We start from the raw sequence: 25,202 nt of genomic DNA, 5'->3' as shown, positions 1-25,202 counted from the left end.
TTAGGGGAGATAGCATTTGGACCAGCAGTTACCATCTCGCCTAATCGGCCTATAAGTTCTCAAACAAAATTAAATATAAAAAATTGTGCTTCTAATTCTGGAAAAGATTTAATGTTGATGTCACCGGAAATGAGTATAACTGGAGACGATTTCATACGTCTAGGACTATGGGAAGTGGGTGAAAAATCGAATACAAAATTACACCAACACCCATACATACATAGTGAGCTACATAAAAGAATAAAAACCTTGTTGTCAGCACTTCAAATATTTCAAAGTCACAATAAATTTAGCTCGAAAGACATTCTCTCCGTCGCCAGGTGAGCATATCTCGGGCTAGTCTCAATTCCAATAAGACAGAAAGTCTTCTTACCTTTTACCAATACCAGGAGACGAAGTTCCAGATCAGCTGCAATACCAGATATGTGTAAATGTACTGGTATAGCGAGGATATGGTTAAGTAATCTTCAAAGGCATCATCACGTTGACTTTCACACCAACGGCGATGCAACTGCCGTGACAACGGATACGTACGGAGGATCAGCGTCTACATCAGATTCGCGCCCCTCTAAAATGGTCAGAGCAGATGGCCGTCTGTTGCTGAGAAGTCATACAGACTGAGTGATTCAACATCAGGCTGTAACAGGGATGTCACTGGCGCAATAAAGCAATCGATTCTCTGACTTGCTCGACCTTATGAAAGTCCTTGTCTATGCATGTGTACGTCCATCATTCTGCATCTACTGAGCTAGTGTGCTTTATATATTTTTCTTTATGTGCGTTTGGTATCGTTTTAGAGCACATTGCTTCTCTGCTTAGTCATTTTTATTACAACTTTTCATCAGCAAGGTATAGGTTCTCATGCGCTAGCAATTTGCAGAGGAGTATATACATCAACATGCTGACTACAGTGAGTAAAGTTCTTCTTCAGGGAATATTCGCTGGCTGCACAATTTTATTTCCTTCTAGAGGGCGCACCTTGACTGGCACAATGGTAAGAACCAAGTTATATGTATGTGTGATGAAGAAGTAGTAACTATGAAAGTTAGATGCCACTCCATCTGCATGTATATGCTGTCTGTGCGAATCAGAAAAAAATCCTCTTTACTAACTTCATCTTTCCTGCCAGACATTCTAGTGGATTTTTCATATTCTCATTTTCTGATTTTTTTTAAAATGATACTAGTCCTGTTCAAATAAATAACAAGGAAAAGAATAAAATTTCAGTTCTATTTTATAACAAATTATAGTAGCAGAGGCATACATCATATTGATGCAAGAATCACAGGACTTTTCTCGATTCCACTTTCAGGAAGCTGCATTGAAGTGAATTGCTATCCCGGGTCACAATGGATAGCATAACTACTCAGAACTCCTTTTCAAGGATTTTGTCAATAGTTCCATCTCAGCCTGTTGCCATGGAAGTTTTCATTAGTCTAGAGTGTGACGCCTTCTTCAAATACGGCTATTGTTTCTCAGCACAGTCAGCATGCAATGTTATCTAAGACAAAAATCAGGGAAGAAGATATAGGTTCATACACACCTTATGAGCAACACAAAGGCTGCTGCATTTTTGTGTGCTGAGAGCACTCTGGGATAGTGTTAAAAGAGTGTGATCATAGGCTTTTTTTTTTTTACATAATAAAAATAATCTCCCTAACATCTTTGATTTTCTTCTATATGCTTTGCTTTTTTGCTGCTATTCTAGTTCAGGATTTACATATGATTTCCTACATTCACCACCATGTGTGCATATATATATACATTTAAAATTTTTTGTTCCATGCAGGAAGTGGAAAACGTGTTTTTCTGTGCCCAAACAACGTGAAACTGTGCCTACTTTCTTCAAATAAGGATATTCATTTGGAAAAATTTCAGTTCTGTATTGATTGGATTCTAGTTAATTTCTGAGCTGCTTGCATAAGCGTCAGTCCATAGGCCATTTGTTTGCTTTTGCTTTCAAATACACTTCAGTAAATGTTTTTGCTCAAGGTCAGGCATTTTCAGTTAAGAGTGTTTGCAAAGTGTTTGCACGTTGTGTCATACATGCACTGTACAATGTCTGCAAAAAGAGTACAACTCATTTGGGTTGCTTACTGAACAAATCACACAGCTGACAAAGCTTTTTTAAAATTAGCTGCTTCATGCTGGTTTATTTCTTCTAGCGGTATTTACACGTTTTCACAAAGCAGCACAATACCTTTGGTTCCAGTATCGTCAAAGACTATAGGAAATATGAAAATACTTTTTTGGTTGCTTTTTTAATTCAAAATTTAACATACAAAAGACTGTTAATTGCTTTCTGATTCTGATGAAGAAATTCAAGATTGTAATTTTTTTTTTAAAGTTTCGTTCCTAAAAGAAAGCAGGAGAATGACGCCATTGCTAGTGTAAGGGGTAGCGTGTCTGGCTTTAAAGAAGGGGTTATTTAGGAAATAAACCTCAGTGGCTGTGAACGGTTTGCCCCACCCAATGCATAGGATATAGAAGTCAGAGCCTAACCAATCACTGGTATGTGAGTAGTTTTCAACAAATCCCTTCAGCTGTATTGCTATTACCATGAGTATTAATTGTTGTTGCAAATTCCTGTGGGAAGCTTTACCAACATGATGACATTAAGGAAGATACAGTCCCCTCTTCTTTACCATAGTATAATGATTATGTTTTTTCCACGTTTGTTTAACAAGGCCCTTAAGTTGTAAGCTTCCCAATGGTTAGTTTGATAAGAATCCATATGCTTGAATGGTCACAAAATGTCATGAAATTTTTACACCCATGCTGTCAGAGATGTGATGGAGGTACAGTTAAGAAGAAAAACAAAGCTGGAGAGAGATGATGTGTCATAATCTGGAAAATAAGAGGTCTCTTGCATTTTCATACACCCCAAGGCAAATGGAGAGAACCAAAGAGAAACCTTGAGATGACAACGAACCAGTCTTGGAGTAGACAGAAGTGGAACATTATTATTGTTATTCTGAATGCACAGAAGACAGACTGGCTGAATGAATAAATGACACTTGCATTAGGTCTTCCAGTAATACCCATTGCAAAAGAATTTAATCTTTAAATAGATTGAATCATAAACTGCGCAAAGTATTTTCATTTTCAAACAATAATTAAAGGAAAGTGAAAAGAAGGCTACATGTTCAATTAAAAATAAATCTTTCGAAACTATAAACCGTGATGTATGGCAATCCTTTTAAATGCTTTTGTAATCAATATTACATGTAAAACACATTTCATGCATCAAAAAATAACATACAAAAAACTATGAGCACCATCTCTAACACTGCAAGTATCTAATACTTAAATATACTAAAGATTCTGTCCAAGTTGTCTACAAAGTACAACCATAGAAAACTTTGTTCACTGCATTTTTTGTAAAGTTTCATGATTCTCAAAAACTGCAAAAGAAAAATGTAGTTCTACATGTCAATATTTGAACTTAGGCAAAAAAAATCCAGCCAAAAACTGTTTGCTTTTAAACATTTAAACACAAGTGTGCGCGCGCACACACACATGCATGCTCGCACACACACATACTACCATCCTGCTCCTAGATAGCTCACCACAATTAGGCACTTCTTTGCGTAGAAGGGTAGGGTGTAGGTGTAGGGTAGATTGTGTTCCCAAAAGACACCAGGATTTTTCACAGTAACTGTGTCTATCATGCAAAAGCTAGGAAACCATGCAGATAACCATTATGCTGCATGTTATCTACAATTAAGTACTTTGGACTAGTTACAAAAATTATCATTATTAGGTGACAAAATGGTGTAAAGTATACTAATATGCAACAGCTGGTCACCACCTTGCCTCTTGGAGCTACACTGATGTAGTAACCACAAAGGTCTGACCGCAGTTACAACAAACACAGAGAACAATTAATTTCCAATGTTGCAAATAAGTACATGAATAAAAAGAAAAACCTAAAGTAAAATGAACCAAAAAGAAAAAACACAAAACCCAATGACCCCCACCTCCAGCCCAGAAAAAAAGCCTCTACTGACATTTACAAAGATTAGTTATTTTCAAAGTACTAGAATATGTAAACTACTCTTAATACTGTGACAGATCATAATTTTCTGATAGTTATGTGTGCAGGAATGTAGTAAGCAGGAGGCATGATCTACAGAAAGTATTAGGGATGAGGTCTTTGAACATTAATTAACAGAAGTTACCCCCCTCACCCCCCCAAAAAAAAAAAGAAAAGAAAAAGGGATATGGGGAAAACAGTAGTCTACTAGAAATTATGTTAAAAACTTGCAGGATTTTTTTTTCTTATTGCTTAAGGATATGTCCAGACTTCTTTTAAGTAGAGTATCTTATTTTCATTATAAAACAAATAAACCTGCATAATTATTATCCAGACAACTGTGACCACCAGCATTCAAAACAACATACATGGCCTGTGTTCATACAATTTCCCTGCATATAGTAAAGATATGCTCAGTTGTTTTTAAAATGAAATTTTAACAGGCACCAACTTACAGATCTTAGAAATGATAAAAAGCATCAGTTTGTTAACAATCTAACTGGGAAATCCAAAGTTAGTTAAGTCAGCATTTAGTGTTAGTAAACATAGATAAAATAAATTTAGCCTTTGTCTAGGCAGTGTAAGGCAAATAAACGAAGCTGATGACATTTTACAGTTGTCCAAATTTATCACCATCTCATGTTTTACATATTTTCATTCTAATTGTAAACATTATAAAAGGTACATTACTGATTTTTTATGAACATTTTGTAAACAAAGTTATAAATAAAAAGTAAAGCTGCTTTAACACTAAACAATTAATATAAAATATAAAAAATTTTAACTAAGAGATCATCAGATAATATTATATCAGCTGAAAGATCTTTGCCACATTAAATCTGCATCCATTCTTATCAGGGAAAAATAGACCTCATGTTCATGCAATCATTCATAAAAGTTGTATCACAGTTGTCTAGAATGCAAAGATGATAATTTGAAAAGAAGCAAACAGCAAAAGTTTCATTTCATAAAGATGCAACTGATCATTACCATCTGCCAAAATGTCTGACCTATCCAAACGCACCTTGGCATGAGGGAAAAAGCACCATCAGCAAATTGTGCATTTTATTCACCAATTAAAAAAATACTGAAGCTTGCATGTGATAACTTATCACAGGTGACACAAACTTCTCAATACGGAAAATCGCATAGAACAGACTTATCATGGAAACTGTCCACAAGGCAAGCTTAGTGATGCTGTTAAATTTCAGGCTGAAAGTCTAAAGTCTCCCCACACCCTAAGCATTTAAGTAATGAGATTTCTTCTGATCACAACACCTGGAAAAGCTGATAGTCATTAAAAAATGTGTCACTATGTCATTCATCTGGGCTAAGACTGCATGACCGACGCCACTCCTGGCCTCGTTCGTGGAACCATTTGTTGGCCACCCATTTAACGCCCACAAGAACTGGACAGGCTGCATGGCGAGTATTATAAATGCCATCACCATTTCTGTAAAGGTTATACCAGAATGCAGCACTTCCCTGCAAATACAAACAGATTTCTTAACTGCCCTTATATACAAGTATGCTACATGACTACTGATCTGAGAGTAATGGACAGACCCTGGTTGGCTCTGCTTTAAGATGACTAGCCACCAACTGGAATTTTCAAAGTGATGACGTTTCAGTACTTTACCCTATTATTGAATTTCCTGTTTTTCCTAGACTGAATGTTGCATGCTGTTTTCTTGAACTGCTTTAGTTCTTGCCCTGTTTTGATTTCAAAACTGAGGATGCAGGTCTCAGTAGTAAGATGGCTGAATGCTAACTTCAGCAAGTTCTATTACAGTGCACGAGCAGGATCTATCCAGTAGTTTCTGATCAGTATACGACATAAGTTTGGACTGTATAAACGACTGTGTAAATGTAACTTTGGCAGTTGTAGAGCAAAAAATATATATATATTAACTGTTTACAATATATTAAGTTTATAGTCATAATGAATTTCATTAAAAAATTAACTCAGAATAACCAAATATAAAACCCACAAGAAAGAAAATCCAATGCCTAACCTTTTTCGGAAACAGTTTTAGACCCAGGTAAGGAAAGACTGTGGCACCTCCTGCTTCCACATCTGTCATCTACAGAAAAAAATGATATCCAAAAAATTCTTAAAATGTAAATGACATGTCAGACTGATTAGTTCAACTATAGCTAGAAAATTTATGCATACAGAACAGTAAGATTTAAGCAGAAAAAAACAGCAAACCTGCTGCACAACAAGTAAAATGAGAAGTGACTTTAATGCCTAAAGCCGTAGCCAAAAAAGTCTCTGCTTTAGTATTAGCATGTACTTGATAAACATAGATGGTGCCCCAGTATCAGCCACATGCAACAATTTTTTTCAGCTGTGCACACATTTTTATTGTTCTTGCAGGTTCGTAATCTCCTCCTAAAGGAACTTCAATTTCAGCTAATGTATCATGAAGAAAGTCTCTGACATTTCTCACCTGTGAAGGTAGAGGTAATACACCTTCATCAAAGGAGAGATAAAGAATGGTTATCTCAGAATTCCTTTTCTGAGCACTCCCCCCACCCTCCCCACAACCAGGACTTACATAGGCTAAATATGTGGCTATCCTGTTTCCTGTTCCAAGGGACTTGAAGGCATCTTTTTCCTCTTTCTAGCAGCAGGCAAACAAAAGTATTGCATTATAAGACAACATCAAAAAGCACATTCCAATCTGAGGTCCACAAACTGTTCTTAAGAGGAAGAATGATCTTTGAAGTATCTACAAAATGATTAGGTTGCAACACCACTTTTATAAAATGGATTTGTGATCAAATACTTGTCCCTTCATTCTCTGGTGCTGTTTATATATTTTAAATGTTGTATATATGCACACAATTTAGATATAAGAGTGTGCCTAAATTTTCCAAGAAATGTAATATTTCTACCTCTGAGAACAGTTTCTGTACCTTTAAAAGTTAAAAAAAAAAAAAGAAAAACCAACAACAAAAACCCACCATCTTAAAATAACTTACATATATCAGATAAGTGGCAATGCGGTTTCCCACTATCTTTTCTAAAGCAGTGTACTTCCGATTCTGAAATACAAGTTTAAATTAAAATGCAAATGATTTGATGCAAAGAACTGTTACCACAATTGTATGCAAGCAGCATTCCTGATATCAATATCAAAAGTTACTGTAGGCAGTTACGGCTTTTATATGATCATTAGAAATGTTTGACAGGGGAGATAAAAGAATAAGAATGCAAACCTATCAGATTTGTACCAGTGGACATTGCATCAGATCAATGATAGTAAATAAAGCATTAAAAAAATTACTTTAAAACAATAATTTAAGCATAAAAGCTGTTCTCCAGTAGTCTTTTATGTTTAGTGATATTCAACATTAAAAAAAATATTTGTACAATGAGGGGGGAATTGGTGTTTTACGCCGTGTCAGCAGCTAAGGCTATATTACGGCAAACAGCCAGCCCTGTAAACAGATGCCACGTGCAGAGAAAGATCAGCGTGCCCGAGACGAGAAATGAACTCAGGGCAGCCAACCTTCACTGTATTGGTGACAGGCGCTAACAGTGCGAACCGTTGCGCCACTGGACCGCGCTATTTGTACAATGAAAGGAAAAAAACCCCCACAATAAATAACATTAGCTCTTAACATTTAAATCATTGTAGCTAAGCAAATGACCATTTAGAGCAGTGGTTCTCAAAGTATTTCGGACCGCGGACCACTTTACTTAAGCAGAAAATATGGCTGACCACCAAGGCCTAAAAATCACTCTGTACTATGAATTTCAAATTGAAATTGCCACATTTGTTTCATTACAATTCAAAACTAAATGTCTTTTTGTGACAGTAGAATTGTAATAAGTTGACATAAAACTATGCATACCTCGTTCTTTATAATTAAAATGTTAATGCGAGGAATGCATCACTTTAAACATCACTTTGCTGACATATGACGACTGCCAGCCGCGGACCACCAGACTTATGCCCGCGGACCACACTTTGAGAACCATTGATTTAGAGCATCTGTTTCTAGATAATTATTGTTTTTCTATTTTCAAAAAATACTTCTGTGCTCTTTGACATCATTTTAGTGATCAATAAAAGCTTACAGAAATTTTTGCTCTATTTGGGCCATAGTTTTCCTTCAGTACGAAACAAATTCAAGTAACTCTACAGATAAATGATGAAGTATTTGAAAGCTGCAACACCTTCCCTTATGTGATGAATCATAAACGTAAGCAATGCACGCCCGTGCAATAATGTGAAATCAGCATCATCGACATAAATAAAAGAACTAATGTCAACTGCTCAAATTATCGCTGAATGGCTTCTTAGAAAACTATAACACCTCACAAGCGTAAGCATGATGAGAGTGATGTCCCTTCACAATACTGACTTGAGGGAACTGACTCTCCCTGTGTCTTGTCATAACCTTGGATTTTCATCGTTTTTGGTGTCTGCAGAATACTGTTGATCTCAGCTTTGTTCAGCCTGTGCCCCACTGTTGTCTTCTTTGTCTAACAGTCTCAAATACAATATCTGCACCATCTAAACTCCAGTATTTTGCTTACTGGATTAATTCTCTGCTTTTCTGCAGGTGTTCAACACTTTCTGCTCTTTGGTCCATTTTCCTTGCAAAATGTTCCCCCCACTGCTTTAGATTTTGGATCTATGTGAGTCAACAGGCATATACTTATCCTATATTGTCTACAATCCTGACTCTTCACTGGCATTGTGTTGATGTCACCTCTGAGACAGCCATGTGTGTGCCAAAGGGGCGAAATTAGTGTTTTATGCTGAGCCAGCAACTAAGGCTTTATCCCAGCAAAGCAACCAGCCCTGTAAACAGATGCCACATGCAGTGTAACATGCCTAAGATGAGACCCAAACCAATAGAAGCCAATCCACACTGCATTGGTTGCAGGAGCTAACTGGACTGCTCATACGTGTGTGCCAAAAATGGATAATGATGATATGTTGTTGCTGTCACCACCATCACTATTACCACGGATACTACTACGCTAAAAATCATTGTCACCTGACTGTCAGTAAAATAAATTAACTTTATTACTATTATTAATAATAGACAAGACAGGACCGGCTGGAAAATTCTGTCTGTTGCTGCTGCCAGACGGTCCCCCTACGCCCGGACCGGGCATGGGACTGACCTGACCTGACCTGACTATTATTAGCACAGAAAACTCACCCTAGCAAAGTCAAAGTGTGGCTCATAATGACCTCCCAAACCGTAGTTGGCAATCTGCAAGTTAAAATATATTTCTATTAAAACAGCAAAAAACATGCCTTGGTTCAATGGAGATAAACCTGAAGAATGTTAAAGTGTCCACTATTTGAAAACCTCGTTTCTTTTTTTTTTTCTGATCTGGAAGCAGCCTAAAGACAATGCCCTTATATTTTCACTTCTTTAAATTGCTTAATGGTGTTCATGATGCAATCATCAATCACAAGGTTTGATTTCCTAGCTGGTAATAAAAATGAAGCTGAACATTTTGACATTTAACACAAAACTGACCAAGACCATTGACAGACCATTAACAGAAACACAATACCTCATGACTACTCCACCAGCTTAACCTTGCTGCTTCTAGACACAATGCAGATATCTTGGTTCAAAATAGTTAAAGAGAGAATACAAAGTGCAATACACTAATAAGTTATCTACTGAAAAACAAACAAGACAACAAAACCATATTCACAATGCATAGTACCACCATATCCACAAAACTTACTTGAAGTTCTTCAGCAGTGGAAACATCAAGCCCAGTTATGGCCTCAATCCTTTGGTTCAATTTCATGATTGTGGGGTGGTCCCCTTCCTTCAGCCAAGCACTGTTACAAAAAAAAAAAAAAAAAAAAAAAAAATAGATTCATTATTACTTTATGTTATTATCAGGAGTCCATTCACACAATGAACAATTAACTTAAAAAAGACCACTTATTCAACTAGTACAATGACAAAAGCTCACTCTATGCCTGATTTCTTGTTAGGTGTCTTTTGCATCATCCAACTATCAGAACAGTTCAATGTACTGTTTATTTTGAAACCAATGACATGGACTAAAAACTAAGTAGAAGAAAATGAATGTTTACATGCCAGCAATTGTCATGAAAGCCACTATAGCAGCTGATCGCATGCACACCAGATGCCATCAAAAAAAACAAAAAAACAAAAAAAAAAAAAAAAACAATTCAGAGAAAATCCCTATTAACAAAATATGAAGGACTATGTATCAGTATTAGTTCAGTGTGTGAGTCACCTTTTGCTAATCCTGTAAGTGGCTGTTTCCAGTTGACCAGTCTGGGAGTTCTGAACAGTGGCCCGGTTCAGCTAAAGAATGTAATACAAATACATGCCCATGGAAGAATCATTAAAGCATTAAAGATCAAGTTCAGAAAAACAAAAAATCCAAACTCATAACAGAAAGTACTTTATTCAAATTATAATATTTATCAGCTTTTATCATTTGCATGACAAAAAAAGTCATTTTTGAAGCACTCTGGCTTTACTAGTTTTTTTTATGAACATTTATGTACAAAAGAGTTATAATGCTACCTTTGGCGTGGCCAGGATCTTGATATCATTGATCTCACTGTCAGAAATGATGTCGTGAATTAAGACAATCCAAGGGTCCAAATGCATCTCCTCCAGTTTGACTGGACTAAGGATCAACAGGGGGTGGTTGTTGTGAATATAGCGACACTTCAGTTTATGCTCATCTTTTATTTTCTGCAAAGATGGTAAAGACAAATTTAGAACACATGATAATTACATCAGTCATGTCCTTTGCTTACACAATCCAACAAAAATACAACTTCATAAGTAAATCCTTTATCATTTAGTTATTGATAAGATATATACAGTTTTTTTTCCAGGCTTGTCTTTGTCAAAAACACTATGTCTGACATGATTATTTCCTTTTCTGAGATATTCAAAAGTCAGAATCAATTAGAATTACTCAAAATATTTTTTTGTCTACAAATATTCCTTTTAGCTTAGCATAATGCTCTACAGTTCAAGAAATCTGTTTTGAAGCTTATGCCATTCTATACATTAACAAAGGGGGGGAGGGGGAATTGGTGTTTTACGCCGTGTCAGCAGCTAAGGCTATATTACGGCAAGCAGCCAGCCCTGTAAACAGATGCTACGTGCAGAGAAAGATCAGCGTGCCCGAGACGAGAAATGAACTCAGGGCAGCCAACCTTCACTGTATTGGTGACAGGCGCTAACAGCGCTAACCGTTGCGCCACCGGACCGCTCTATACATTAACAAAAGGCATTTTATTCATTAGACTACTGTAACAGTGAAAACAAAATTGGTAACTAGTTTTGTAAAGTACAAATGTGGCCTGCTCATTGCAATATGCTGCTGACAAAAGCTTGAGAAGATTGACAAAACATAATTCAGATTTTTTAAAAAATCTACAAGACTCCTACAAGCATATCTAGAAAGGTATCTGCAAAATCTCTTCCATTTGGTTTTTTCATAATCTTCCATCATGACATCCAGCACTTTTGCTAAAGCAGATAAATGGGGAAGCAGCCAGTTAGCTGGTTACCTGTGTGACATGAACTTCCCATAGGCCCAGTTATTGAGGGGGTGCCTCCTTCCATAAATGGTAAAGATAAATTAGTAAGGGAAAGGAGAAGGGCAGTGGCCTCACAAAAACTGGCTCTAAGATAAGTGAGGTCTCTAACATCTCATCACTCCATGACTTATGTGACTGTTTATTTTTCAGAAAAGAAAGTTGTCAAACCTGAGTTGTCTCTCCTCTGCATAATGCTTCGTAAGTCTGAAATTCCTTAGACTGACGATATTCATCAACAACTCTTTTAACTGCTGGACGCTGCCCATCATCACTGTTAATATCTTCCCCTTGCTTGATTAGCATGTCCTCAAAATAGCGTTTGTTATTAAATGCTCTTGTATGAGTTGGGTCTGGGCAAATTATGAAATGCAAAGTTCAGGTAAAGACAAGCAGATCAAAATAAATGCAACGTACAACATTCCACAATAGTAAGTACATTGCTATCAATTTTTACAACAGTTTCTGTGATTATTCTAAAAAATTAATCCACAAATGAGCACACATATTGCAGTTGTTGGAGTTATACCCTGTCTGACATTTCCATGGGTGCAAAATACTCATTGTTAAAATGGATGGAATCTTATCTTCACTTCTGAAAATTGGATACCAATACTCCCTGCTTCTTTCACCCTTTGTCTATGCATAAAATGAAACCCCACAACAGAGTAATTTTATAAAATTCGATTATTTAGATGGGGGAGGGGGGGAAACTAATCCATGAAAAAAGTTAGAACATTATTTTCAACTTCACAAAATTTTGTGCACATAAGGTCTTAATGTAAGCATGTACTCACCCAGTGTCAAAAGTTCTTTCGTCAAAGTCAAAGCATGTTTCAGATATCCTTGCTTAAAAGACAGATACAAAAGGCATAAAACAAAATAGACATCTAAGAAAAAAAAAATGATCAATACAAATCCAGCCAACCAGTCTAACAAAATATACAATTATCTGGTAAACAATACCAATGGTGAGCATCTGATACATGCAAATACACATATTATCATGCATTATATATATGTAAAATCTCTCTTATATACAAACACTGCGTCATCATTAACTTCAACAAAAGTCTATACACACAGATACTGCTATATCTCCCTTAAACACTTATAAAACCACATTTTTGTTTAAATAAAAGAAATAGAAATCAAATGCACATCAACATACAAGGCAAAATAAACTGGAAGAAAAACAAGCCCCCAGAAAACTGTGAACACATTCAAGCCATCAGTTCTACAGTGCAGAATAAATAACCCAATAGTAAGGGTCCTCCAAATGAATCTGACTGTGTTAGGAACTGCTCCTATCACCTTCACTAATGTACAAAAGTGCTTTGACATAGTGAAAATGATTGTAACAATTTTTTTTCAAATGACAAATTTGAGCTTGAAAATTGCATTTACTGAACTCAGCTAGATTGATTGAAAAAAAAAAAGCATCCTGAAGGGTGAAGCCCAGGTCTTATGTTGCATGCTTGTGCCAAAATATTCTGCAGCAGTTTGAATGCTACATTATCTGCCCAGGTTAAAATCCAGCAGTGATTTTTTTTCATTTGTAGGTCAAAGGAAAAAAAGTACTGATAAAGCCTACATTTCATCTCTGACCCGAGATCGTGTAAAAGAAATTTTTTTTTTTAATTTGGACAACCCTTATATATCTATATATCTTAATGTAATGTTCTTCGCTCTCTACGCAGCAAAAATATTGTGCAGTATTTTCAGAAGCAAAAGTAAGGAAATGGTTGGTTGGGTGTTGGAGTTTTATGCAGTGGCAGCGACTAAGGCTTTATCACTGCAGGAAATAATTATAATTACATTGAAAGGGAGATAAACAAGACCCCCCCCCCATAGTAAAACAATAATGCCACCACTAAAAGCATAAAAAAAAACAAAGAGGGAAAAAGACAATATGAAAGGATAAGCAGGATTATAAAAGTGTGTTGTGTTTGTTGTGACATTAAACCAGAGGCTGTGAATAAAACCACGAACTTAAAGCTGATAGTAAAGCCCTACCATCTTCTAAAAGGAAATAATAGCTGCTGGTGGAGTGGATATAAACGAGAGAAACAAAAAACCCAGCTGTAAAAAATTGACCTCCTTAATGCCTGGACAAGTAAATAAAACGTGCAACAATAAAAGTCCCCGACACCACACTGGTTTGTTGGTTGAGTTTTATACTTTGCCAGCAAACTAAAGCTGTATCATATTGAGAAAGAGGTTACACTTCACTGAAATGGTGAAAAAAAAACCAAGACGCCCAGGTGATCCAATACCACCACTAGCAAAATGAACCAACAAAAGGGAAAAAAATGGATAAAAGGTTGAGTAATTTGTTAAAAAGGAGTTGTAGCCTACCATTAAATCATAGCCTTAAACCAAAAACCTCAATCCCCCAGTAAAGCCCTACCGTATTAAAAATTGGAAAAACAGCTGCAGATGGGATAGACCTACACAAGAAAAACAAAAAGCCAGCCATAAACAATTCTGACGAACACTCTCGATGCCAGGGCAAGTGATTAAAATATGTAAAACAGTAAAGTAACCCTAACAAGGGACAAACTGGTTTGCTTGTTGAACCAACAAAAGGAGAAAGAGATAGTATATAAGAGTAATATGTTAAAAAAGGTTTTGCAGCCTAAAAAGCCACCATTAAACCAGAGCCTTAAATCAGAACCTAAAAAACCAGAACCTTGAATCTGATGGTAAAACTTTAACATCTTTAAAAATAATTTTTAAAAAACCCAGCTGCTGGTGGGTTTTCATTTGGGACAAACAATGTCTAGAAGGTAGAGGCCTATTTAATGACCATGAAACCTTCCTCTTATTTTCCTGTTTGCGAGTCCTGATGCAGAATGTGAAAGCCTTTGAAGGAGAAAAAGGTGAATGGCAGGAGGAGAGTCTTCTGTAAAGCCATGACAGAGGAAAAGAATTAGATACTAGACAGTGGAGTTCTTTAAAGTTAGCTTTGATCTCTTAACTGCTCCACTGAAGGATAGAAGACATGTTACCTATTAGAGGAAGATGCTGAGCATCTCATCAAAGTAGAAGAGGAACGATGGGGGCAACAGGACAGAGAAGGTGAAGAGACACATCGCTTATCTGCGTAAATCCCCTGCTCATCAAGGGAAGCAAAACAATTAAAAACAGAGCAGACAAAGCTGTGGCAGCCCCAAATGTGCAATGTTGAATAGTGGGTTTTGCTGTGATGTTTTTGTTTTCGGTTAAGTCTTTCTTTTCTTTCTGGGGTGTAGTATCTTTGCTATGTGGAGATTTTGTACTATGGGCTTATGGGTGTGTAGTGCTTCTGATGTTGTGGGTTGTGTTGCTTGTGTTGACTGAAAGAAGTGGGTACTACCATAGCCTGTTGAAGAGGAAGGTGGCCTAGTATGAGTGGATGGGGGCTCTCAGAGGAAACCCACATCATCTCTACTTGGATAGAGATAGAAACAGATGGTCATCTCGCAATGGCTGCCAAGTAGGAGTGGGAGCCTGGTGCAGAAGTTGCTCCTGAGGAGCCAATCACTACATCAGTGTAAGAGGCACATACACACTAAATGGCTGCCTCTTCTTCCCACTGGACAGTCTTTAGAAGATGTGACAAAAGAACTGTCACAGTTTGCACAGTGGGTGCTTGAAGAACAATCACCCTGTAACACGGCCAGTCCTGCCACAGTGAAAATAGCCGGTTTAGAACTTGTAGCAGCTAGCCATATGGTCAAAACCCTGAGAGTTGAAGTAGTACAACAGAGAAGAAATGAAAAGAGACAATCTGACTTGCAGATGCTCAACCTCAATGAACCTAGGTATTCTGGAAAAACAGAAAATAAGTAAAGGAGTGTTGATGAGCGCAGATTTTCCATCTCTCTTGAGGTGGACTCTTTGGACAGCTGCAACCATCTGGGATAAAAGTTGACTAAATGTTGAGATCTGGCATCTCAGCAAGGTCGGAACAATGAATGATCTCTCCAACAGAAGAGCTGAAGGATCTGTGCACTGTTAATTTAATGGGTCAGTCTACAAACTGCTTGCCATCCCATCTGTGAAGAGAATCAGAGCCCTTCTTGGTTGCACACTGGACCACAAATTGGGCACTGCACAACCAGCTGATCGATATGGGTCACACAAACCTTTCAACTTGGAGAATTTAAGGTCAAAGAGGTGTGTTCGTATGATAGGCTGCAAGCCATCAGGGACCTCAACCCCCTGGGAATCCATCCTTCTCCAACACGGGTTGCCATGCATGGCAAATGAAGGATCTAAGGGAGTCCACAGAGAAACGAGACTAGCAAAAAAGGCAGCGTGATGAAAAAAAAATGAGAAAAAAGATCAGTCTAGAAATAAGATAGGAAACATAAAAGAGCAGAGTAAAAGGGGGAGAGTTTAATGGAAAAGAAAATAGACCAAAGAATTGCTAAGAGAGAAAGATGAATAGTAGAAAAGAAAAAGATGGGCCATCCAGAGAGGCTGGTTGTTTATTCCTGGCACAAAAAGCCAGGCCTATGGAGAAGAATGCAATGCCAAAAATAAAGTTAGCAGATGGATCCTTTGGACACTGATGCAAACTGCATGGCAATTTCATAATTATTTTATAGCATGCTTCTTTATTCCTCAGTGTTTCTGAACATACATTGCACCAATATCACCTCCATCCAACCAAAAGTACCTGAAATGTAATCAAACTTACCATTGCCAGAGAGTAGGACAAATAATCAAGAACCTCTTTCCTGTCTAAAGATGGGACCTCTGACTCTTTGGTGGCTGTGTCCTGCATCTAGATCAAGTGCTTCTTGCATCCACAGGATGGTATGGTAAAAATCCTTTTCCGTGTATGACAACCGGCCCAGCAAGAAGCAGTCATTTGCTGCAGGGGGAGAGCATTCCATCACAATAAGAGCGGAATGTTGGGAGAAAATGTTTGTCTATTCAAGCTGTCTCATGCTGAGGTAATAAAAAAACAGAGCCAGAAAGTCTGCTTGCATTGAAAAAGGTACTAACTACTCTTGTGTTATTTTGCAAGCATTCAGAAAATGGCTGACATTAAAATGTTAATGAAAGAGTAAAGATGCAAGCCTGCATGCTGTAAACCATGGATTATAGTTCAAGATGCTGGAATGACAGTAATACAAAAATGTCATTAAAGATGAAAGTAACTGGCTAACACTTTATCGTGCACTTTGCGAACTGTTTTTAAATTTTGGGGAAAAACACCTTCATCCACATTTAGAAATGTGATGAATGTGTTGATGATAAGATGAAGTTAAAATTCACAGGCAGTACCAATGTTTAGATCCTAAGATCCACTATTACAAATTCTTGAATCTTGACAATATGCAAAAGTACAAAGTTTGCTTTAAATCCACAGATGGATGAGCTGAGTTTTATAAACAATAAAGTAGCCATGATTTTGCATTTTGGCATGGGCTCTTGTTTTGAAAAACAAAAACACCCCAGAATGGCATCTGCATTTTATTTTTGTTTTGTTAAATGAGTGTACGGATGAGTTAGAAAAACATTAAACCTTGATTTATCTCTCTTGTTATGCTGCTTTAGTTTTAACCAAAAAAGCCCACCCTATTCTAGAGCAAGTTTTTCAGTGAACAGACCAGCCTATCACAAAAAAATACCATGCAGTGTGCATCTATCCAAAGCATTTCCATCTGACCTAAAAGCAAAAACTTAATTCGCACTAGAAAGTGCAAGAAAACCTTTACCAACAAAGTTAAAGATGTTCTTATGCTATCTATAATATAAAATTTGAAAAGACAGTACAAATACAGACAATTTATCCTAAAGGATTTTCTACATTTTCAATCACATTTACAGCATTTTCAAACACAAAAGGCATTTAGAAACAGTTATTGGCAAAAAGTAAGGTAATGGGGCTGAGATAAGGTAAAAGCAAGAAAACCTAAAAATTAACATTCTTTGGTTCTTTGTAACATGCAACAATGTATGTGGTCACCAGTGTTACATAGTTTGTAAAGATGTCTTCTTTGTGATATGTAAGTTGTATGTTTTGACAGGTTCTGGATGATGTCCATGTTGCCATCATTATCATTATTGAGAAAATACTAGCAGCACAAGTAGCTGGAAAATAGATGGATAACTTAAAATGGTCACTCGATGATCGGAAAGACATAAATCTCACAATTACATCCAGACTAGTTTCAGGAAGTACCTTGTAATAGGAAAATGCCAGATAGTCGAGCATTTCCACATGCTTATCTTTCCTGCTCTCATGATTCCCTAACATAGCAAGTGCTTCTTCAACCCACATAGCAGTGTGGTAGAAATCACCCTCATCATATGACAGCTTTGCCAGGTCAAAACAGTCATCCACTAGAAGCAAGGAAACATGCAGTTAATCAGCTTGTTAGATTGGTGACTGCATATTAGAGTGAAAGGCCAAAATATAATTTCTACATAACACCGTTAAGTACGCTATTACGTTATCCAGGAATTATAAAAGGTTCAAACATATATTTACCCAAGTTTACCCAACTGGGCACTATTTAGAATATTTTTGCAGTCCCTTTCAGGAAGAATAGTTGCAACGCGACTGTCTTCTAAGAAATAATTTAAGCAGCTTATGAGCACTGTCTATAAGAGCAACACTAAAGCTAGATGATGCCAGTTACTTTAAAAGCAAATGATGATCATTGTAACTTAAGACAATTTTTCCCTCCCAGATGTCCTTAAACCCATTAAAACCAAGGAACTGAAAATAGCCTGGGTGAAAATCTTTACAAACGACAAAAACCTGAAAGAGATGTAGACATTACACCACCAAGGTTGCCATGGGCAACCTTGGATGTGTCTAGATGGTATGTGTCTTGCAAACGCATCAAGGCTATGGCTGCTCCAGTCAGGTCTTCAAATGATGGCAGATCTTGTCTGGCAAATTGTACATCCTGGTTAAAGTCTGTAAGCGGAATCATAGCAACAGTATAAACAAACTTTTTAGAGTTTAAAAAAATTGTTTTCATCATTATAGAGCAAACACCGATAACTAAAGATAATGGGAAAAAACCTTAAGCACTTTTCCTCATTCTACAATTTCATAATTTCCTGTATTAAATGTTGGTTGCTCCTTATAAGTTTAAACAGCTTTCAGCTGAAAAGTACAAAATGAAATTGTAAATATATACTATAATTTTATCCAGGAAGAGTTTTGAAACAGAAAGCCACGTTTGGAGATAATGAGAAGTTTGAAAAGCAAATGTTTCCACCATACTCATTTAAATTTCTTAAAATGATTTCCATTTCTAACCTTTCACTAGACTAATTATTTAAACCATACATTTTGTTGCCTGTCTGGTCTGGATTATCTTTTAGTCTTAGTATGAGCACAGTGAGTGATCTATTTATATCTAAAGATGTGCAATTTGGTTGATAAAAGCCACTGATGCCATGAAAGGACTTAATAAATCACCCACTCAACGGACAAAGACATTTCACACTGTCACAAAAATTTAATCCAACAGAACAGAATATTAACAGAGCCAATAAACTGAATGAAAGTGAAAAAGTAAAAAAACATGACAAATTAAAGAAATGGACATACCATTCCATGTATTGTTGTTCAGTATAGGTGCCACATTTTGGTCCCAATCAAGTGTGAAGCGTTTTATTAAAAGGAATGCGTTAACCGGGTTGGCCAGGTAGAAGTTGGGATTTTGCAAAGCAGCTGCACTGTGTTTCTCGTAGTCTATGGCAATTCTGTCAAATAATAAAAATAACTAAGTAAATTAAATGGTATGGTATCATGCCTCATAGATTTACATGTGCACACGAATGCAAGCACACACATACACCCCCAGTCCACCACTCATAGAAAATCTTCAGAACAACAACAGTAACAATGACAATAACTCAACATTTATAATCTGTTTTGAAATAAATGAAATACAACAGTTTATTTAAAACATACTTGTCCTTCGTGGTGAAAAAACTCAAAAAGCTGTACAATGGGAATAAATACCAAGATATGTAAGATGAAAAAGAGTAAATAACAACAAAAATTACAGACTAGAAGATGCATAAAAAAAGAACATTGTAATGTGCATGCTTCTGTTGCAGCAGTAGAGTTGCCACATTAAATTACAATAACAATGCCACACCTTTCATTATCTGTTCAGAAATATAGAGAAAAATTCCAAGTACAATGGCAAAAGAAATTTAAGAGATACAAATGAAAATTACAGACCATCAGATGTACAAAGGAAGGAACTAAAACACAGAAATATATTTACAGGTTCACATACACAATCCCTTATATATAAATGAGTGTCAGGACAGGACACACCATCAACAAATACAAATATCATAGCTGTATCAGGAGTGGGACATTTTTAACGTTAATATGACTTTGTCTATACATCATAAAAGAATGTCTTCTTTTTTTTTTTTGAACCGTCATCAATAGATGTCTGCTCTTACTGAAAATGCAGATTTTTTTCTTTAAAAAAAAAGACCTTAACAGACTACTTCAAAAAGTAATTCTTAATAATTCTTTCATATTAAAATAAAGTTATTTTAAAAAATGGTACTCTAAAAGGCACAGAAGCACTGACTAATAATCATCACAATCAATCTAAAGTGTGATTAATTCAGTCAGTAGCTGTAAATGATCTAATACAAGAGGGGACAATTAACCTCTTTCTTCCTAGGCAATCAACGTCATAATCAATAATCCTAATGGGTGAAAGCTAGCCTAGGCAGCATCCGCATTAGGTATTAAATTTCTTGTTATTTCTTCAGACCTGTGTTAATTTCCATCCTCCAAACATCCGGTCTGGAAACCTGACAGTTCGTTCACAGTGTTACTCAGAGCAAGCACTTCCTGTCTTTGGCATAATAACTCAGCCACTAGGACAGGCAATTATTGTTTTCATGGTTATGGGAAAAGGGTGTGTTCACCAAGGGGTACAAACAATGATTACTATTCCCTGTTGGAAGTGGGAATGTCTCAGATACACACAATTAATTTGGCTGAATCTGTGAAGAGAGGAGAATACATTTTTGAAAAAAAAAAAAATATCAGTAAGGGAAATCATGCTATGTCGAGCTAAAATTGATAGTTTTAAAAAACTACAATCAGAATTAAACTGAGTTGTGGGGAGAACACTTGTTAAAACTACCTTGCTCTCCTAAAGCATTATACATGAAATCCATAGTGTCACTCAAAGGTATGAAGATTTAAAGAGGGTATAAACCACATGTTTACCCTGCTTATGCCAAACAGTAATGAAGTCATTCCATTAAAAACATCTAAATTATAATATACAAAATATGTAATATACTAACTCAATTTATCTGGTCTTATGTTTATTGACAGTTTTTTTTTTTTTAAAACTGAAAGACGTTAGTAACTATCATTATCTTTATCATGTCTTTGTCAGAGCTTGCTGTACAGATAAGGCTGTTTTTTTGATAGGGTGATGATAAGCAGTTAATCCATGACAGCTTCTGACATCTCAAAGGTGCTGATGAAATAATTAACTGGTGATCAAATGAGAACTCGGCTTACTTTCTACAGACTGTTTCAACAAGAGTCCCTTTCAGTAGCCTAAGAAATCAAATACATCACCAGGATCATTAAAAATAAGAGTTTTGCATCAGTGACTAGGATAGCATGTTTTCCATTCACTAGCCTTATAAAAGCCACTAGTTTGCTTTGTTTCAAGATAATAACGGATTTATGTAGTGCTTTACCTCACCAACAAAGGAAGGCTCAAATTGCTTTACACAGGCATAATAATAAGTGTTCATTGCATGCCCAAGTAGTGTAGCTACTCATACTGCAAATGAATGCTATCAGAACAAATGTGGTGTGCAGCCTTGCCATTGCATGGTATCTTTGATAATACTAAATACCTACCAGGCTGGTGACACATATCAAGTTCAAAAGACTCCTTTCATATCACTTATTACTGCCTTGAACATAAAATTGCAAGGAGAAACATGAATCTTGGGATATTAAATAAAAATCAATTCCTTGCCTGTTCGAATCTCTCATTCTCTGTCCCTTAATTGGGACCAGTTGTTGGGTGCGTGGGGCAAGATAAGGCCTATTCTACACCCCTTTCAATAGATCTCCCATTTGGTGCCTTTCTACTCCTTGATGTTGGTCAACTAACACTTTTTTTTGTTCTCCCTCCACACATCCCTGGAGGACTACCTTGGGTAGTATGTCATGCTGAGTGATATGCCTGAACCAAACCAGTTTAATGAATGTTAGTGATGCAACCGTCATCCACAGAGAGCATTGCTGCCAGGTACTTGAAACTTTGTACCTCAAGATGCATGCCACTCAGATGAATATCTGCCTTTCCCTGTCCAAAAGAGTTGACTATTGTTTTGCTCTAATCCTTGCTAATACCATCCCATATGTGCTCATGGACAGATCTTAAATCTAAACAATGGCAAGATGGTGCAGATGTGGCAGTAGAAATAAACTGGACCAGAAAAAAGAAATGCCGTGCGCCCACACACAAAAATCAATCTAGGAACATAGCAAATGAGGTAACAGATGTACAGATCAATATAAGGCAAAAACTTAATGCAAAGTAATCCCAAAGACGAAACATGATAGAAAACAGTCACCCTTAGCTAGTCAGGCAAAGGATATCCCTCTCCTCTTAAAGGAGTGTTTTTGCTCTCCCAGATTCCTCCTACTCCTTTCAGTACAGTTTTTTCACAAAAGCTTATTTAACATACCTTTTGATGATTGAAAAAATACCTCTTCCTCCATAATAGGTCTTTAAATTTTTACATTTAACATTCAACAATAAAAACTTTGTTTCCAGAAACATGCATTTCACAACTAAGACATACCCGATGGGTGACACTTATTGCACTAAAAACACTCCTTTTGTATCACTTATTGATGTCTTAAAAATTAAATTGCAAGGAGAAACACGAATATTGAGAAATTAAATAAAAACGATTTCCTCGCCTTTTAAAATTTCCATTTGGGCCCAAAAGCTATGTGTGACATCAGTACCAGCATAATTAGGGCTGACCACAGCATGGCTGATACAAGATGCCCAGAAAATAATGAATGTTAAAAGCCCAAGCTCTGATATTGAAGCCATGTTGTTGCTGAATGCACAGGAAAACAGTGACAGAATAAGTGGGCATATATTCCCAAATAATTTATCATGGAGAAGATAATGGATCATCTTCACTTGGGTGTAGAGCTGACTTCACTGTGCCTACACAGTACTTTGTCGTATGCAAACACCACTTTGCTCCTGAATGCATACTATACAGTAAAGAAAAAAAGAGGATTTTGAGGCACCGTAAAAACGTCTGCTTTCAAAGTCCATACCTACTATACCAAAGCATGCTTTTTCTCATTTAACACCAGAGTAGCTGCATAAACACCTGAAGTTATCTTTAATATATATGCTCCAAACTGAACTTCTCAAGCCACAGTATTATAGTTGTCATTAGCGACACAATATGGAGTAAATAACATGCATACAGTAGATGATGAATATCTGCAACAGTGTTCCTAAAAATATATCTCTGCTTTTCTTACTGTTATTTATACTGACTGTATGAGCAACTATGTCCATATAAAGATACAAATCAGTCATGGTAAAATGTTCACAGTTGAGGCTTTTGTGACAGTATCTAGGTAAATAAACATAAACTCTAGTGGTCATTTGCAGCTTGCAAAAATTTAACAAACAACAATGCTTATCATGTGACGTTGTGAAGTTATTCTTTGTCGTCTGTTACCTAAGCATATTGTGTTTGGGGTTTTGAACCTTCACAATCTTCAGGCTCAAAACATGTAAGGTTGATTACTTTCAATGCTAGAGAAAGTTTCCCATTCGTCTTTGCTAAAATAATAATAATAATCATGGGTTTTTGTAATGTGCAGCACCACGACCAAGACAGATCACACTTATAAGTATACTGAGCAGACTAGTAATGATAAAGGAATAGATGGTGGATGGTGAGATATGTAGAGCCACAGAACATAAAGGAATGGATGAAAGCATAAAGGATACTATAAGCAGTTGGAGCTATACTCTGGTACATGGTTAGCATGACAGACAGTATTACAAGGGAGTTAAGGGTAATATTTCAGGGATAGTAGTTTATGAACAGATATGTTTTCAGAAAGTGTTTGAATGTAGCCTTGGAGTCCAAGTGGCAAATGTGATGTAAAAGAGACTTCCACCACTTGGCAGTACAGAGGGAGAACATCCATTGTCCATATGTGATTGTCTTTGTGGGAGGGAGGGATTAAATGATAAATGAAGATTATCTGATAAGCATATCAAAACTGTATCATATAGCAACATAAGATGAGGAACTGACTGATGGCAAAAAACAAAAATTTTACAATCCTGCAAACATGTTAGTATTAGCAGTATCACTGTCAATTCACAAAAAAACTTTATTGATTAAAAAACCCAAGGTATCAATGATACTTGTAATATCTTATGCTGATTACATTAAGTATTAAAATAATGGCATTATTATAATGATCAGCATGACAAATTCACAAAAACTGTTCAAATAAATCTGGATGGGGGATCTGAAGTGTACATTAATCAGGAGAAAACGGAAATAAGCCAAAAGAAAATTACAGACTTTCATTATTGGAGAAATGAGTTTGTTATTTGTGCTAACAAGGAACATGAGCACAGGAACATATACAGCTACTACTTTTAAGTTCTAGCATTTTTAAATATACAAGTCCTCTTTATTTCTTTTTTGATAGTCACATTCTGTGGCATGACTTTTTTCGCTGGTTAAATACGAAATTATTAAAAAGCATCCATGTTAACTCCCCTCCCCTCTCATGGTGCAATAATTAACTTTAAACTTAATTGGTATAAATTAAATTGGCATAAATTAAAACAATGTTACATACTTTTCCAACTGGTCAAGTCTCGCCCTCTCTTGGCTGATAAAACTTTTCAGAGTCGCTGCAATGTCTCTCTCAGCATAGAAAGTGGCCTCTAAATGTGCCAAAGATGTGAAGACCTCAGCTGTCACCGAGCATGCCACGCAAGCAAGAAGCAGTGAGTGCCAGAAGACCGCCACCATCATTACCAAGATCTCGATTCAAAGTTTACATTAAAAACAACCACCTCGGTAAGTTTCTGGTTATCCTCACCCGGGATCTTTGGTAACTATGAGCGCAGTAAGAATATGCGTAATGAACAAAGCTAAAAATATTGCCTGGTGCCAAACACTACCAGAGCTTGGTTCTGCAGACTCCAGAGAATCACAATGGACTTCGCTGCCGGAGTTTTAAAGTTGTCTACGTGACATTAGTGGGGTAAGCATGCCGGAAATGTCGTGGGCAAGGTCTTCTAGTCTGCGAGTTGTGGGCTCGCTCCGAAGCGGAATGGATGAGGGGATGCAGGGTGGTATTGTATTTAAAAGCTACTGTGGCAAGCCCTGGGGCGTACCATTAGACACTTGTGGGGAGAACAAGTTGTCGACGACGCGCATTCTATAAAGAAAGTCAAAAATCATTTATTAACATGAATATATAAGGATACAAACATTATTAGCAGAATCTATACAATTATATAAATCAAACGCAC

General features: G+C 36.6%; 1 protein-coding gene across 2 annotated transcripts; it reads right to left on the bottom strand.

Moving 5' to 3' along the window:
• Nucleotides 1–2,125: 2,125 nt before the first annotated feature.
• On the bottom strand, nucleotides 2,126–25,150 carry LOC112556283 (prolyl 4-hydroxylase subunit alpha-1-like). 2 transcript variants are annotated; one of them, XM_025225142.1, is made up of 13 exons: nucleotides 24,521–25,150; nucleotides 19,190–19,344; nucleotides 18,386–18,547; nucleotides 17,804–17,964; nucleotides 12,420–12,471; nucleotides 11,794–11,975; nucleotides 10,592–10,765; nucleotides 10,296–10,366; nucleotides 9,768–9,867; nucleotides 9,224–9,277; nucleotides 7,025–7,087; nucleotides 6,052–6,120; nucleotides 2,126–5,521 (listed from the first exon to the last, which is right to left on the bottom strand). In XM_025225142.1, exons 1-13 carry the CDS (start codon nucleotides 24,697–24,699, stop codon nucleotides 5,354–5,356), a joined length of 1,590 nt encoding a protein of 529 aa, XP_025080927.1. In that variant the 5' UTR covers nucleotides 24,700–25,150; the 3' UTR covers nucleotides 2,126–5,353. The 2 variants fall into 2 exon arrangements, with proteins under 2 accessions (XP_025080927.1, XP_025080918.1); XM_025225133.1 differs by lacking the exon at nucleotides 7,025–7,087 and adding an exon at nucleotides 6,598–6,663.
• Between the last annotated feature and the right edge of the window lie 52 nt (nucleotides 25,151–25,202).

The sequence above is a fragment of the Pomacea canaliculata genome, linkage group LG1 (assembly GCF_003073045.1).
Source record: "Pomacea canaliculata isolate SZHN2017 linkage group LG1, ASM307304v1, whole genome shotgun sequence".
Classification (NCBI taxonomy): Eukaryota; Metazoa; Mollusca; class Gastropoda; order Architaenioglossa; family Ampullariidae; genus Pomacea; species Pomacea canaliculata.
The sequence above is the reverse complement of the archived record's forward strand: the minus strand, read 5'-3'. Positions and strand labels throughout refer to the sequence as shown.